At 42.9% G+C, this 16,840-nt stretch overlaps 1 protein-coding gene across 1 annotated transcript; it reads left to right on the top strand.

The window, feature by feature from the left end:
- The first annotated feature begins 3,556 nt into the window (after window positions 1-3,556).
- LOC146960274 (G2/M phase-specific E3 ubiquitin-protein ligase-like) lies at window positions 3,557-16,376 on the top strand. The gene is made up of 11 exons (XM_085772476.1): window positions 3,557-3,652; window positions 4,095-4,413; window positions 4,938-5,020; window positions 5,445-5,481; window positions 9,921-9,924; window positions 13,113-13,255; window positions 14,621-14,791; window positions 14,937-15,115; window positions 15,323-15,495; window positions 15,813-16,027; window positions 16,123-16,376. Exons 1-11 carry the CDS (start codon window positions 3,557-3,559, stop codon window positions 16,356-16,358), a joined length of 1,656 nt encoding a protein of 551 aa, XP_085628602.1. The 3' UTR covers window positions 16,359-16,376.
- Window positions 16,377-16,840: the final 464 nt, after the last annotated feature.

The raw sequence follows: 16,840 nt of genomic DNA, 5'->3' as shown, positions 1-16,840 counted from the left end.
TGCGCAGCAGCTATAATTCTTCTTTAGGGTCCGGGCAGCTAAGCTGCCGGGACACTATTGTATTCCTAGGAATTCTTCTTCTTCTTCTTCTTCTTCTTCTTCTTCTTCTTCTTCTTCTTCTTCTTCTTCTTCTTCTTCTTCTTCCAAGGAAGTCATACTTCCCATGGGTGAAAACTCACCAAACTTCACAGAAACATCCAACCCCATGTCAGATTCACTCAACTCCAAGGACATGTGCCCCCCCCCCCCTCCTAGGGGGGGCACAATAAGCGTTTAAATTTAAAAACTTTAAAAAATTCCTACCAAACCAACGGTAGATGCTACAGTGTTGAAACTTCACCACAATGTTGCCTCAATACTGCTGAAACTTTTGTCCACTTAAACTCATTACAAATTATGAAGTCCATCACTCTGTTTTTTTCAATAACTGTAAAACTTTTAAAATGTATCTCCTCCCACAATTTTTGCTCAATTGACCCTTTGTCAAGGCCCCGCCCCCCACGGTTACTGTTGCTAGGTTGGACAAACAATGGTCACGGAAGGGTTAACTCCCATTGGAAACCATTGAAAATTAGGCAGATTTAAATTGCTTGTAAGGAACATTTTAATTAACTTATACATCAGAAAAATAGTGTCCATGATAGAAGACAGACGTGGCTCAATAGCGATTGAACGGGCATTACCTGACTTTTCCGAAAAATGGGGAAAAATCATTGTTTTGGTCACTCACTAGCTAGTAGCTAACGACGCTAGCTAACGTTAGCTACAAGCTAACGCTTAATCTCCGCCGATCTCCCGTTTCTCCTCGTAAAACTTCACAAAGTTCAAAAGACATTAGCAGCGGTAATGTTACGTTTGCTAGATAATTATGAAGGTATTAGATGTTCTCTGTTAAAGAACACGACCAGAGAGTGGACTGGAGGATGAATGAGCTTCAATAGCACTTCAGTACAGCCAGGGAAAAACAGGCTCACTTCTCATGAGGACTGCACACAACAACAACAACAAACAAAACTTTGCAGTTAACCCCTGACCTATGCCTAGAGCTCCCCCTAGTGGACCATCCCCCAAACCCTATTATTAAGCTCAACTAAATACATAACAGAAGGTTAAAGTAATATGTTATACAGTACACATGGGCCAAGTAGCCTATGTTTATTGATGTCTTAGGTTTGGGGAATGGGATAAAAATGACTCCAGGAATACGTTCCAGATATCGTGAGTTGCTATTGCAGGAACCCCAGGCACATTTTAACCATATTGAAAAATTATTAAGTAGTTTTTGCCAAAAAAATTGCTGTCTACCTATCTCGTTTCATAGGGTTTCATTCCAGGGTTGTCCAACCTTAGAATGTTGTGCAACATGTGACATGGGGAGAAGCGCTCTGATTGGTGGATCAGCAGACCAATCAGAAGGCCAACAAAGGGTCAATTGTCACCAACCTTGCTACAGAGCATCTCCAGACTGTCCTCCACAAAACTTGTTTCTCGGATTTTTGATTAAGCAAAAATTGAGCCTACAGTGCATGAAAACGTTTGACTGTAAACACTACTGTAAACATATACCATTAAATTCTTGATAAATACATTTTCAATCTTCCTGAAAACCTCGAAAAATTCTGGAGTCATGGTTGATGAAGTTTGGCAAATATCAGAATTTTATCTCAAAAACTGAATTTTTGAGAACATTTTGAATTCTGCTCTCATGGGAACAACTGCAGTCAATGTGAGAGTGGAATTTATAAACATCATATTTTCTCTTATGAAGCAAAACACTTATCATTAAAAACAAATCACCAACATTTCCATGCTGTCAAGATGCAATTTATGTATTATCAGATTTTTGTTTAGATGACTGAATTTCTGAAATTTTGACCATTTCATCACAACAGCTGCCCGGGCATTGACTCCCTGAGAGTGGATAAATGAAGCTACACAGCAGGTCTCACTACCAGCCAATTAGCTCAGCGAGTTAGGAGCTGGTTCTTGGTGTCAGAGGCTGTGGGTTCGAGACCCAGCAAGGGTGATGATGATGATGATGACAGATCAAAATGTCAGTTGTCCTCAACATGAAACACAAGACAATTGTCCTAATGGTGGCATCACAGCAAGCCTCTAAATTTAAAAATCCAAATAGCTTGGACTGGACCATGTGCGAAGGCTCCTAACATCTTAGACTCATAGTAGATGTTTGACAAATACATATCATTATTTTACCTCAAAAACAGATTTTTCTTTTTACTGTGGTTTCAAATCTGCCTACACGACAGTGAATGGCTTACTCAATTTGTGAAGCCACTGTTGAATGCCATTTGTCAATTAGCTCAGTGCGATAGATAACGGTCTTTGGTTCCCGAGGTTGTGGGTTCAATCCTCAACTGATGCAAATTCAACATTATAAGGTCAACTGTCTTGTACGGTGGCCTGGAGGTGCAAATCAACATTACAAAACATAAAACACTTTTACAAATTTACATTTCAGAAAACAAAACTACAAGTCTTAAAACAAAGTTACATTTCAGAAAACAAATTTACATTTCAGAAAACAAAATTACATTTTAGAAAACAAAATTACATCTCAGAAAACACATTTACAAGTTGCAAAACAAAATTACAATTCAGAAAACAAATTTACAAGATGCAAAACAAAATTACATTTCAGAAAAAAAATACAAGTTGTAAAACAAAATTACATTTCAGAAAAAAAAATTACAAGTTGTAAAACAAAATTACATTTCAGAAAACAAATTTACAAATTGCAAAACAAATTTACATTTCAGAAAACAAAATGACAAATAACATAACACTTTTACAAAGACCAAAACACTTTTACAATATCTGAAACAAATTTACATTTCAGAAAACAAATTTACAAGACACCAAACACTTTTACAAACACCAAGACACATTTACAAGTGGCAAAACACTTTGACAAACTGCAGAAACAAATTTACAAAAAGGCCAACATCAACCGGAAAGGGAATGTACCAACCCCGGGGTTGACCCGGAAGTGAACGAGGAGCGGTCATGACGAGTTCTCGTCGTCAATGGAGAAGCTAATGGAGACCTGAGATGAGCGAAAGAGTAATGTTTTGCCCCTATTGTGGCAAGCACATGAGCCGACTGTCACGTTTTTGTTTTTCGTGTGGGCGATCCCTTGAGTTTTTAAATGAAGTGGACCAGTCGGAAGGACCGGGGACGTCATCTACACCAACAACCAGCAACCAACAGCGGCAGCCGGTTGATGCTAAACCAAGTAAGTTAGCCTGAGTGCATGGTGGTCGCTATCTTAAGGGTTGAATGTGTAGAATCTATATTAAAAGCTATATTTTTTTCTCCAAAAATAACACACCCAGGGGGCGTTTAGAGGGGTACAGCCACTAAACAGCAATAACACAGACGCACCGTGATGTTCTAAGGGCAGAGGATGTTATGATGCTGTGTGAAGCTCTTTTGCCTTGCCTAGAGCCATTGGTTAGAGGCCGTTAACACTCAATTTTGAATCGTGGCTTTGTTTATTTCTGCAGACCAATCTTGCCCATCATACAAGCATTTCATGGAATACCGGAATTGCAAATCAAAAGAGCGACAGTCCTTTAGCTTCGGGCCGAGAGGAAAAAAAGATCGACCCAAAGAAAGAAAACGTGTCCAGGTAGGTTGTACTGACTTTAGCTTATCAATCCTCTACTGTCTGACTCGAGATGAGAAGTGCATCTGTGCAGTTGTAATTACTTTTAAAAGGAAAAGTAACTGTCTTGTCTGTGTGTAACAACATGTCTGTCCGTCCTGGGTGAGGGATCCCTCCTCTGTTGCTCACCCTGAGGTTTCTCCATTTTTTTTACCTGTTAAAGGGTTTCCAGGAGTTTTTCCTCAGTGGATGTGAGGGTCTAAGGACAGAGGATGTTGTTATGATGCTGTGTGAAGCCCGTTGAGACAAACTAATAAAATTGCCTTGCCTTGCCTAACTTAGTTTTGACGTAGGCTTCTATTATTAGTATTAGTACTAGTATTAATGTGAAACACTGATATATGTATAATTTTTGTATGTATTGTATAATGCATGAAATTAAGATAATCTTTGTCATTTGTTTTAGATAAACATTGGATTGATGGCGCCATATGGAACTGACAGAACTGATTTAAAACCTCTAAGAGGGAAAACACTCCCATTACTTTTAGACCCAGAGGATGAAGCACATGACGTGCTAAAAAAAGGTGTCCAGAAACTGAGAGCATTTAACAAAGACATGCAAGAAGAAGGACCATATGTCCTTTTGTATCCAGACGCCTCAGAGGTGGTCCATGTGGCTGGGTCAGAAAGGCCATTCAAATTGGCTGAATATAAAAATGAGCTAGGGAAGCCATACTCCAGGATCACCCTTTTCATTTGCCTAGAAAAACATTTTAAAGGAGGTTAGTGGATCTCTTGATTCAATACAGTATCTTACAAAAGTGACTATATCCCTCATATTTTTGTAAATATTTTATTATGCACACTGAAGTGTTTCAACTTTGATACGATGAAAAGTAGTCTGGGTACAGCCTGTACAACAGTGTAAATTTTACTGTCCCCACAAAATAATTCAACATACATCCATTAACGTATAAACTGCTAGCATCAAAAGTGAGTACACCCCTAACTGAACATGTCTAAATTGTGCCTAAAGTGTCCCAAGGTGGATAACATCCACCAGCTCCAGTGGAGGATGTCCTCAAACAAATAAACAATAAATTAAATCAAAATAAATAAATTCCAGGGGCAACCTGTGAAGCTCTAGTGAAATCTATGTCCAAGAGAGTTAAGACAGTGTTGGAAAATAATGGTGGCCAGACAGAATTTGTGAGATACTGTATATTTTTACACATTTTAGAAACTCTACTGAAGGATACATCTATAGTATCTACATGATCTGTTGAATTTTCTGTTTTTACAGAAGTGGATGATGACCTAGACTCTGATGATTCTGAAATTGTGATCTCTTCAAGGAGCACAATGGAATTCAACCGAGCTGACACTGTGGTATACCATTTTGTGCTATTACCTGTATGAATATATTATTGATTTATCTATGTCAACACTGACAACCTTTCACCGTCGATATATAATGCTTATGGTAAGGGAACAGTTATGGAGGCTGTCTTCATCCGCCCCGTTAACATTTTTATGTTTCCATATACTGTGTTATTAACTAGTTTGTCTGTTTACAACATGTCTGCCCCGTCAGCCCCTCCTGTGTAGCTCACCCTGAGGTTTCTCCTGGTTTTCCCTGTTGAAGGGATTCCAGGAGTTTTTCCTCAGTGGATGTGAGGGTCTAAGGACAGAGGATGTTGTTATGATGCTGTGTGAAGCCCTTTGAGACAATCTGTCAAAATGGTCTATACAAATAAAATTGCCTTGCCTTGATTTTTACAAATCGTTTATAAATGTATGTTTTTCCCCTCAGATTTTCGAACCACAAAACCAAAGCTCTCCCAAACACAGTCCTGAAGATGAAAGGTCAGTACATTTTAGCATCTACCAAACGCATGTAATGAGATGTCTTTTGTAGTGGTGTTGGGACCTCAACCCACATGTTCTCAAACAAAGGGCCATAAAACCAGCAGGGGACAAGGAATGCGCGACAGCAGACAACGCCCGTTAAATCACACCTAGGTATGATTCCACCCAGACGTTCAAACTCTGGCCTCCCATTGGTCAGTACCTGGGGGAAACCCCAGGGAACCCCGTGACGTCACCGAAGGTTTAAATGCTGCGGCGACGCGCAGCCCCATGCTTTTTCCCAGGTAACGAAGTGCTGCAAGGAGCTCCGGCTTCACGCAACCAAGTTACTAAAGGGGGCGCACCAAACGTTTGGACTCAATACCTAGGCCGCAGTTCTGAGCTTGCTGGACAAGTAAACTGCTAAGTTTCATCTGAAACACCTGGATCCTGTGGAGAGCGCCGCGCAACCCGCCGCTCTCTCCCTCCTACATCTGCCGCAGAAGTGAAGATCGCCTTTCTTCACGCGCCGACGCCGGACTCCGCCGAGGATTCCGCCGTCATCAGAGTTAACTCAGCTGGCCCTCCTTTCTGCCACCCTTCCAGAGGACGACCAGTTTTATCCCGCTGTGGGACGCTACAGCAGCCCCAGGCCATCAGGTCGACGGACCTCATCAGCACTGGGAAGCACGCTTCAGTAAGAGAGCTTTTGTCTGGGCAGCGACTAGAATTAAGCGTGATTTTATTAGGACCTCCGCGTCCTGTTATGTTGATTGTGATTTTGCTGTATGTTTACTAGTTGTATTAACTAGAGTGGTCGATCGATGTTTACTAGTTATATTAACTAGGTCTTAGTCACGTGCTGAACGCAATTCTCCGTATCCGCGTCAGAAGACCAGTGAAGATATCAGAGTGCAGCTCTTTTATTCTCACTGTGGTAGTTGGATACCGATATATAACCGATCGCCCCCTTTTAGCCGCCGTTCTCCCTCTTCTCTCTCTCCTTTTTCCTCTCTACTAACTCACACACACGTGCGCAGCCGCGCACCCACACACACACCCACACACATATACCTGCCTATGTAACACAACGGGCCGCCATAAGGGACTCCGCCCCAAACACGCGTCCCAACACGAGAGTTTGTATCAGAGTGATCGGTGTGAGCGACGTGACTGTGATCATTGTGTGTGGACCTGAGGAACACGTGGAAACAGCCACATCGTGTCCATTGTCTCACTCGAACGAGCGCGCCGTCCGTGACGCCATCCGACGTCACTCGACGCCCTCTGACGTCACTCGACGTCTCTCCTCCCCCTCTTAGGCTACACACACACACACACACACACAGCCTATATACACACACACACACACACACACACACACACACACACACACACACACACACACACACACACACATCATACGCTCATTCTAAGCCATTGAGAGTGTATGTTTGCTGAACTGTTTATTCCTTTGAATTACCTGAACTTGAGTGTGTACTATTAGATGATTTTAGTAATAAATGTCCTTGAACTCAAGTAGTTGTTCTGTGGTTGTTTGTGTACATTCTATTGTGACGCTAAAGCTGGTTATCAGGGTCTGTGCTCGACTTTACGCCTTCGTATTTAATTGATTATTCTATTCTATAAGAGATTCCTATAATCGAGACTGATTGTTTGGTCATTGATCCCTGATTTCAGGGTGGTGCCCCGCAGTTATTATTAATTAATTCACTTTAATTAATAATACAACTATTCTTTTTTTTTTCTAGTAATTATTAGTCAATACCGCTAATCCTAACTTTATTAATTTATCAATTAAACTCAATAATTAATAAATTAGTTGACCTGCTTATTGATTATTAATGCTTAATAATTATTGTCAATCACCAAACTCCTATGCAAATCCCCAACATAAATGACGCCCCGTGTGAGGCCTTGATAAACCAGCAAAGCTTCTTTCGTCACAAATTTTGTACACAAATAACACTGAACTGTACAGCTGAATCTGCTTTAACAGCATTCTTCAGCGCCCACCCTCTAGAGTGGATGTGTCATAGTACTGCCAAGTAAAACTAGTGGTAATTGGTGAACAGTCACAGTGTGTGATAAGGAGTAGTAGATTGTATTTATGAATAGCACTTACTAACAGTTGGAAGTTATCCAACTGTGGGGGAAATTAACACGGTAACACGACTATTGCTCACTGAGGTGCTAAACCACCAATTACATTTAAGGGTTGTAATTGTGAGCAATTAGTAGAAACCTATAGGTTTGTAAGTCACAGGTTTACTCTCACCTGTGCATCAGCAACAGCTTACAACATAACGTTTTTGTTGGCTTTTTTTTTTTTTCTCTTTTTTTTTTTTTCTTCTTTCGCCAACACAGTTGACCCACAGGTGTAAACCCTCACTGCGCAATGAGTAACCAGGGTCACCGCGCACAAGGAGCAGAAGCTCCCCAAAGTCAATGCGACGCAGCCCTGCAGGATGCGGTCGCTGGACTCATCCGTCTCTCCATAGATGACAGAGAGAGACTGAATAGCTACCGCCTCGACACGTGCGAAGAAAAGCTTGAGGAACTTATTAGCTATGTTAATGATCCTACTGGGAAGCCGCAGCGCACCATCCCAGACATTTTGGGTCAAATTGCCCTGCTTTATCAGCGCAAAGCCGAAGTTCAGGCACGAGAAGCCCAAGAAGAACTTGCCTACTTGCGAAGCGAGAAGTCCCGCCTGGAACAGGAGGTCCAGGACAAAGAGAACGAAATTGTACAGGTAAGTTGTGCACCAGCTTCAGACCCTGAACCGCCAGTAAGCTCACAAGCCTACGCCCCTGAGAGATCTGCCACGGAGCCGGCAGAGTACCCACGTGGGTACGACTCAGACGTTCAGGCTCATGATCAAAGGTCCAGTCTGACCCGTGGGCAGGGACGTGACCTCCAGCCGACACTTGAGCCAGCCTGGTCAGGCAGGCAAACCGCGCCAGACACACAACGGTGGGAGGGCCCCCAGCCCTGGGAACCATTCTCTCCAAACTACCCCACAGCCGCGAGTCAAAGGACATTTGGGCCCACTAGGTTGCCAGAGCCGTACCCTGGAGACTACCAATACAGTAACCCCCAGGGATACACAGCTTCAGGCAACGCTAGAGCCATGGTGAGCTACTACCAACCGCCATCGACATCCTTTTATGGGGACCCAGGAGTCCCCCCATACGGCAGTGCCCCCCGTCTGCACGCAATCGTACTTTCTTGCGCTTTGACGATCCAGTCACTTCATCGCAATGGAGAGAGTATCATCCTCCGACCCACCAGGGTGCTGGTGCCTTTGATCCTCGTGATCCTTACCACCATCAAGTCGTTCCTTCTCGACGATATAGAGACGACTGTGACCTCACCTCAGAGGACTCAGACTACGGCTTCTCCAGTGAACGAGGCTTAAGGACTCGTCAACTTGAATCCCTTGCTGGGGATATTGAGCGCTTCGACCCAGGGGACCCCGAGGCTAGTGTTGATGACTACCTCCGGGAGGTTGAACGCTGCTTGCTTGATCTTCCTCGCCCCTCCACACGAGAGAAACTTAAGCTTGTCTGGAAAACCACATCCAGAAGCGTCCATGTGTTCATGGAATCTCTCCCTCCGACAACCAGGGACACTTATTCAGCTCTTTGTCGAGCTCTGAGGGAAGAGTACTCCCTCTACAATGATCCCACCGCTGCCGCCATGGGTGCCTACGCAGTCACCCAAAAGAAGACAGAACCTCCGAGGGAATACTACCGACGCTTGCAGGTAGCCTTTTTCCGAGGCCGCCACGCACCAGGGTTAGAAGAAGACCAGGCTTTCAAATCTCTATTTGTTCACAATCTCCACGATCTGGTTAGGTATGATGTCTCACTAATGTACAGGACCCACAATCCCCCCATGAAAGAAATCCGCAAACATGCACAGATGGTGTGGGAATTGCGTCAGGAGACGGGTTGGAAACCCCCGGGTCTCCAACCCGAAGCCAGGGTCCTGGGGATACAGGTGACAGAAGACACCGACTTGACACTTGAGGGCAGCGAAATCCCTCAGAACAGAGCCGCCAGGCAAGCAGCCTCGGACGGCCGCCAGGGTGGTTGGCAAAACCACAGAAGAGATCAGCCAGGTAAATCAGCCCAGCGTAACTTCCTCCCGCAGGGGGGAGGATACAACAAGAACGCTACGCGAGAAGGTAAGTATGACCGGAGGAACCAAGGTCACCAAGGAAGTGACCGCCAGGTGTCGGAACTGACAAACCTTCTACATGCATGCTTAACCGAAGTAATGCGTAAGATAAAGCCACTTTGTCAGGTGGTATCTGACCCTTTGAGGGGTCAAACACAGAACCCCTGCCAGCATAACTAAGCCAGGAACTCTTCCCTGCTGGTTAATAAAGTCTACTTTGTGAGCTGGGGAAAAGGGGGGTAGAGGATATAACCTACGTACGCGTAGTCAGATTTGATGCAAGAGTCTTAGTGCAGGCAGGATCCCGCCCTACTTGGTCCCGCGGACCACGGTAGAGCAGATTCTTAGGCGCTGCCACTACCACGACTGTATAGCCCTCCCAAGTACACCTAGTAGATAACCTTGGCAGTGCTATCCCAATTTCAGTCTATCCACAATGTTCAGAACAGGAGTTTATTTAAGCTTACCAGTTATTGAACAGCTATAAACTGAAATTGGTTTTGAATGTCGGGTTCTGGGAAAAGAGACACTCAACAACACTTCAAACACACCACTGGCCAATTCACCCCAAGGGGTGAAAGAGAGGCCTACTAACCCCTTTTATTAACAAATGTTCTCTGTTCCTCTTTTTCAATTCTTAGATGTGTTTTGCTTTCGTTTTGTTTTCTTCTACTGTTATTACATGATAGAGGTGATGATGTGTTGTAACATGTGATAACATAGTTGCTAAGAGTTGCTAGTAGTTAAGACGTCCTGCCCAGACGTGCCTCTGCATAAATGCCCAGACACTAGCCTCTTAACCAGTGCTACATGAACTGTTTGAACTGTTGGACTGTTAAAGACTTTCTCCGCAGGAAACATGCGGATTATTCAGCCCTTCTGTTGCTCCAAAGACTGGACTCTAACCCACTCTTCGGACCAAAGGGGGGATGTTGGGACCTCAACCCACATGTTCTCAAACAAAGGGCCATAAAACCAGCAGGGGACAAGGAATGCGCGACAGCAGACAACGCCCGTTAAATCACACCTAGGTATGATTCCACCCAGACGTTCAAACTCTGGCCTCCCATTGGTCAGTACCTGGGGGAAACCCCAGGGAACCCCGTGACGTCACCGAAGGTTTAAATGCTGCGGCGACGCGCAGCCCCATGCTTTTTCCCAGGTAACGAAGTGCTGCAAGGAGCTCCGGCTTCACGCAACCAAGTTACTAAAGGGGGCGCACCAAACGTTTGGACTCAATACCTAGGCCGCAGTTCTGAGCTTGCTGGACAAGTAAACTGCTAAGTTTCATCTGAAACACCTGGATCCTGTGGAGAGCGCCGCGCAACCCGCCGCTCTCTCCCTCCTACATCTGCCGCAGAAGTGAAGATCGCCTTTCTTCACGCGCCGACGCCGGACTCCGCCGAGGATTCCGCCGTCATCAGAGTTAACTCAGCTGGCCCTCCTTTCTGCCACCCTTCCAGAGGACGACCAGTTTTATCCCGCTGTGGGACGCTACAGCAGCCCCAGGCCATCAGGTCGACGGACCTCATCAGCACTGGGAAGCACGCTTCAGTAAGAGAGCTTTTGTCTGGGCAGCGACTAGAATTAAGCGTGATTTTATTAGGACCTCCGCGTCCTGTTATGTTGATTGTGATTTTGCTGTATGTTTACTAGTTGTATTAACTAGAGTGGTCGATCGATGTTTACTAGTTATATTAACTAGGTCTTAGTCACGTGCTGAACGCAATTCTCCGTATCCGCGTCAGAAGACCAGTGAAGATATCAGAGTGCAGCTCTTTTATTCTCACTGTGGTAGTTGGATACCGATTGGGTTCACCCCTGACTAATATAACCGATCGCCCCCTTTTAGCCGCCGTTCTCCCTCTTCTCTCTCTCCTTTTTCCTCTCTACTAACTCACACACACGTGCGCAGCCGCGCACCCACACACACACCCACACACATATACCTGCCTATGTAACACAACGGGCCGCCATAAGGGACTCCGCCCCAAACACGCGTCCCAACACGAGAGTTTGTATCAGAGTGATCGGTGTGAGCGACGTGACTGTGATCATTGTGTGTGGACCTGAGGAACACGTGGAAACAGCCACATCGTGTCCATTGTCTCACTCGAACGAGCGCGCCGTCCGTGACGCCATCCGACGTCACTCGACGCCCTCTGACGTCACTCGACGTCTCTCCTCCCCCTCTTAGGCTACACACACACACACACACACAGCCTATATACACACACACACACACACACACACACACACACACACACACACACACACACACACACATCATACGCTCATTCTAAGCCATTGAGAGTGTATGTTTGCTTAACTGTTTATTCCTTTGAATTACCTGAACTTGAGTGTGTACTATTAGATGATTTTAGTAATAAATGTCCTTGAACTCAAGTAGTTGTTCTGTGGTTGTTTGTGTACATTCTATTGTGACGCTAAAGCTGGTTATCAGGGTCTGTGCTCGACTTTACGCCTTCGTATTTAATTGATTATTCTATTCTATAAGAGATTCCTATAATCGAGACTGATTGTTTGGTCATTGATCCCTGATTTCAGGGTGGTGCCCCGCAGTTATTATTAATTAATTCACTTTAATTAATAATACAACTATTCTTTTTTTTTTCTAGTAATTATTAGTCAATACCGCTAATCCTAACTTTATTAATTTATCAATTAAACTCAATAATTAATAAATTAGTTGACCTGCTTATTGATTATTAATGCTTAATAATTATTGTCAATCACCAAACTCCTATGCAAATCCCCAACAGTGGTAATCAACTAGTAGGATTCTTTGCTGTATTTTTTACTATTGTTATATGACAATTTAAGGCCTGAAGGACAGTAATAAACAATGTTATAATTTTATAATTTTAATCATGTTTCAGATATGCACCAGGACATTCAACAAGAATCAAGCCTGGACCGGTAATAGGCCAGACAATGGCAGTCTGGAATTTCTTGCTTTCAGTGTTGTGTTTCTGACATTTAAAGCATTTTTTTAGATCATAATATCTGATGCTGAGGATGGGGATGTGCATGTGGATCCACCTGAAACAAAACCAGCTAAGAATTCTTGCTACAGGTCAGTAATTACAGTAATGATAGAGACTCACATAATTTGTATTCAATTTATCTGGAAGATATTTGTGTTTTGTAAAATGTGTTAACATGGAAATTGCAATTTCCCAACAGTAAATACACTGACCTCTACGCACCGGGTGTTGAGGAAGAGGATGAAGACTGTGTTCCAGTCGATGAGGACAATGTTGAACACACAGCATTGTAAAATGAACTTCTCAATGTGGCATTCTATTTTCCTTTATTTTACAATATCACTGCTATTAAAATGTTTGCTCTAAAAGTGTGCACTGTCTTGGATATTCATTAATTTCATCACTTTCTGTCATTACAGGGAGGAGAATGACATTACACTACAGGAAATAGTGGCGAACCTGGCACTCCAAATTGACCACAAACGGGTCAGCAGGTTCAACATCTCCAGAGCCAACATTTGGGATGGAGCTGCCAGGGGTTTCAAGCGTGCCACATATACAGGTGCATCTCAATAAATTATAATATAATGGAAAAGTACGTGAATTTTAATAATTCACTTAAAAAAGTTAAACTAATACATGATATAGATCCATTACACAAACACATGGAAATAATTATTACGTTTAATATTATGTCGAAAACCCCTAAAAAAAATAGATTATTACTTCAGACTGACTTTAAATATGATTGGTAATACAGAATTGTTGGTCTTCTTGAAAGTATGTCAATGTATATGCACTCGATAAGTACCTCAATTTGGGGAGGGGGGGCATGGAGACAAACAACATGTGGCACTGCTGAGGTGTGATGGAAGCCCAGGTTGCCCTGACAGCAGCCTTCAGCTCGTCTGCATGTTTGGGTCTGGTGTGTCTCATCTTCCTCTTGACAATACCTCTTAGATTCTCTATGGAGTTGAGGTCTGGTGAGTTTGCTGGTCAGTCAAGCTCAGTAACTTCATGGTTATTTAACCAGCTTTTGGTGCTTTTGGCAGTGTTAGCAGTTGCAAAATTCAGCTGGAAAATTAAATCAGCATCTCCATAAAGCTTGACAGCAGAAGAAAGCATGAAGAGCTCTAAAATGGGCCGGTCTTATTGTCCTTGGTTTTTAAGCACCAGAGAGAGTTGCACCCCTAATTTCGTTGTATGTTTACAATGACAATGATGATTCTGATTCTGACTACGTTGACTTTAGATTCAGAAAACACAGTTGAGTAACACCAGCAGATGAAGTTGCACCCCAAATCATCACTGACTGTGGAAGCTTTACACTGGGCTTGGATTCTCAACCTCTCCACCATGTCTTGTCTGTATACAAGATCTATTGCATGTCTGCCCATCCTGGGTGAGGGATCCCTCCTCTGTTGCTCACTCTGAGGTTTCCCCAATTTTTTTCTGTTTGAAGGGTTTTCCTCAGTTGATGTGAGGGTCTAAGGGTAGCAGATGTTGTTATGTAAAGCCATTGGATACAAAATAACACACCTCTGACGTTGTCTCTGGTTCACAAATGGCTTGTGCATGATACACTAGACCCAAACATGCAGACGAGCTGAAGGCCACGAACAGTAATTGAAGCAACCAACTGAGTACTTATAAATGGACATACTTTCCAGAAGAACAACAATTCTGTATTAACAATCAATTTTGAAATTGGTCTGACGTAATATTCTTTTCCTTCTTTTTGCAATACTGAATTTGTGGTTTTCATTCATATAAACCATAATAAAGATTATACTTAATAAATACATGAAATACTTAAGTGTGTTTGTTATGGATCTCTATCATGTATTAGTTTAACTTTTTGATTTTAACAATTAAAATGAATGACCCTTTCCATGATGATCTAATTTATTGAGATGCACCTTTACAGAAAACTGTGACATGCTGGTCCGATTCACTGACGATGCTGGTGTCACTGAGGAGGGAATTGACACGGGAGGTCCCAGGAGAGAATTTTTAACTCTTATAATGAAGCACCTGAAAGACCGTCCCATTTTTGATGGACCAGAAGGACATCGTTTTTTGGTGTACAATGCAAATGGTATGCATAGGGTTAGATGTGTACTATACTAATGGTTGGTTAAGTACAATGAAACATATCACATGGCATAACATTTCTTCCTCAAAATCTTAAAATGTATAATGTATTGTGTGTTTTTAATTTTTCATTATGATTTCATTCACAGCTGTCAGGGAGGACGAATACTTCCTGGCAGGAAAGATGATTGCTGTGTCAGTTGTACATGGAGGTCCAGGACCCCATTTCCTGTCAGAGGACCTTGTACATTACCTTGCCGGCCAGACTTCATTCAAATCAACAGTTGATGTAATAACAGATGAAGAAATAGGGAGAGCTATGCAAGAGGTGAGAATAGCTTAAGGTTACAGTGTGGGAGGACAGAGACTTACCTACTTAGGACAGTTTTATTTCCTGTATCACATACACATCATTGGCTTAATGTATTAGTTTTTGATAGGGTACGGTTACACCCTCTTGTATATGCAGTGGAGAAAAAAACAAGGATATAGAGTTTTTAACTGGTCTGTTCATGCTGTTTTTTATGTCTTTCAGATTGATAATGCTCCTTCATTGGATGCTCTGCAAGACTGTGTCATGAGACACAGCACAATGTTACAGACAGCTGGCTGTCTGAGACATGTGACTGCTGTGGAAGAAAAGAAAGGAATAGTGGCAGACTACCTTCAATGGTATATAATTGGCCGCAACTCATCTGTAATTGACAGGTAAGATCATATTTTTTATGATGTGATTTTCTTTATATGACTTTCATGATGACATGCACATCTGTAGTCACTGTGACAACATTTGTGCCATAGTGTGTTACAACTGACAGCCTTAGTTTTGTAACACCTACCTTGCCATGTGCAAATCGTAAGAAATTTAATTTTTAACACAGAAACAACCCCAAATGTTTTTTGGTTTTTTTTTTTACACGTTTAGGTGGACTGTAATTGCTTGAGAACCTCTAACACTTTTCTTTAAATAATTTACATGCAGTTGTCAGTACACAGCCGTGAAAGTGTTTTTATTCACTTTGTAGATTCAAAGATGGTCTTTCAGCCCTCCAGTTTCTTACTGCACTACAGCAACAACCTTCTTTGCTGACCCCTGTCCTGTGCCATGTTGAGAAGCGACTCACTGGCTTTGAACTAGAAAGACTCTTCAAACCTGACCTCAGCCCTTCAGGGAGTAACATGAGACGAAAAGAAAGTCAAACCTTGGCCTACTGGGCTGACTACCTCCTTGACTGTGAAGGTTTGTATGTTTCTTTTCTCTCTTTTTTTTGGGGGGTGGGGGGGGGGGGGGGATTACCGTGGTATATCTGGACCTCTTTTTTTTCTTCTTTGCAGAAGGTGTGGCTTCCGTTTCTCTGGAGGACGTGTTCATGTTTGCAACTGGGCTGACATCAGTTCCCCCTTCTGGCTTGCAACCATCGCCTCAAATAGAGTTCCTGGATGACTCTCTGTTCCCAATGGCAAATACATGTTCAAACCTGTTGAAGTTACCACTCCTCGAACCATACAGTGTGTTTAAGTCACAAATGGACTTTGGAATTCAAAATGGTCCAGGATTTGGCTTTTTTTAAGCCATATGACTAGATAACCCCTAGCTGGTGTCAATGGTGCACTTAAAGGTGCAGCTGGTTTTGTTAAAGCGGTTTTTATGTGAGCATGTTTTTTGCTCAGACACTTAACTGTTAAATCAAGAGATTTTGTTTTCTATTTAAGAAAAGATTGCTCATTACTTTTTTTATTTTAATGAAGCTGTGGGTCAACATTTCAGACACTTTGTGTACATGTTCCACGATTACAATAAGAGATGTTCTCTAACCCTCCTGTTGTCCTTCTGGGTCAAATTAACCCAATCTGTACCCTTCCCCCCCATCCTTCCCTCCACAAGCCTTTTTTCCTTTCCTTCCCTTCATCCTTACTACTTCTTCCTATTTTTCCCTTCCTTATTTACCTTCTTCCTTCCTTGAACAAATCTGTTCCTTCCACCTTTCTTTTTCCCCTTACTTCTTTCCACAACCCTTTTCCCTTCCTTCCTTCCTTTTGACCAGTTGACCCA

The sequence above is a fragment of the Trachurus japonicus genome, unplaced genomic scaffold (assembly GCF_045865225.1).
Source record: "Trachurus japonicus isolate A0001 unplaced genomic scaffold, Traja_1.0 AP030519.1".
Lineage (NCBI taxonomy): Eukaryota > Metazoa > Chordata > Actinopteri > Carangiformes > Carangidae > Trachurus > Trachurus japonicus.
This window is presented reverse-complemented; position numbering and strand designations above follow the sequence as displayed.

Coding starts and splice junctions, on each gene's coding strand:
- LOC146960274 (XM_085772476.1), top strand. CDS start 3,557: ATGGAATACCGGAATTGCAAATCAAAAGAGCGACAGTCCTTTAGCTTC. Junction 13,256..14,620: donor CAAGCGTGCCACATATACAG/GTGCATCTCAAT, acceptor GCACCTTTACAG/AAAACTGTGACATGCTGGTC. Junction 14,792..14,936: donor TTTGGTGTACAATGCAAATG/GTATGCATAGGG, acceptor TTTCATTCACAG/CTGTCAGGGAGGACGAATAC.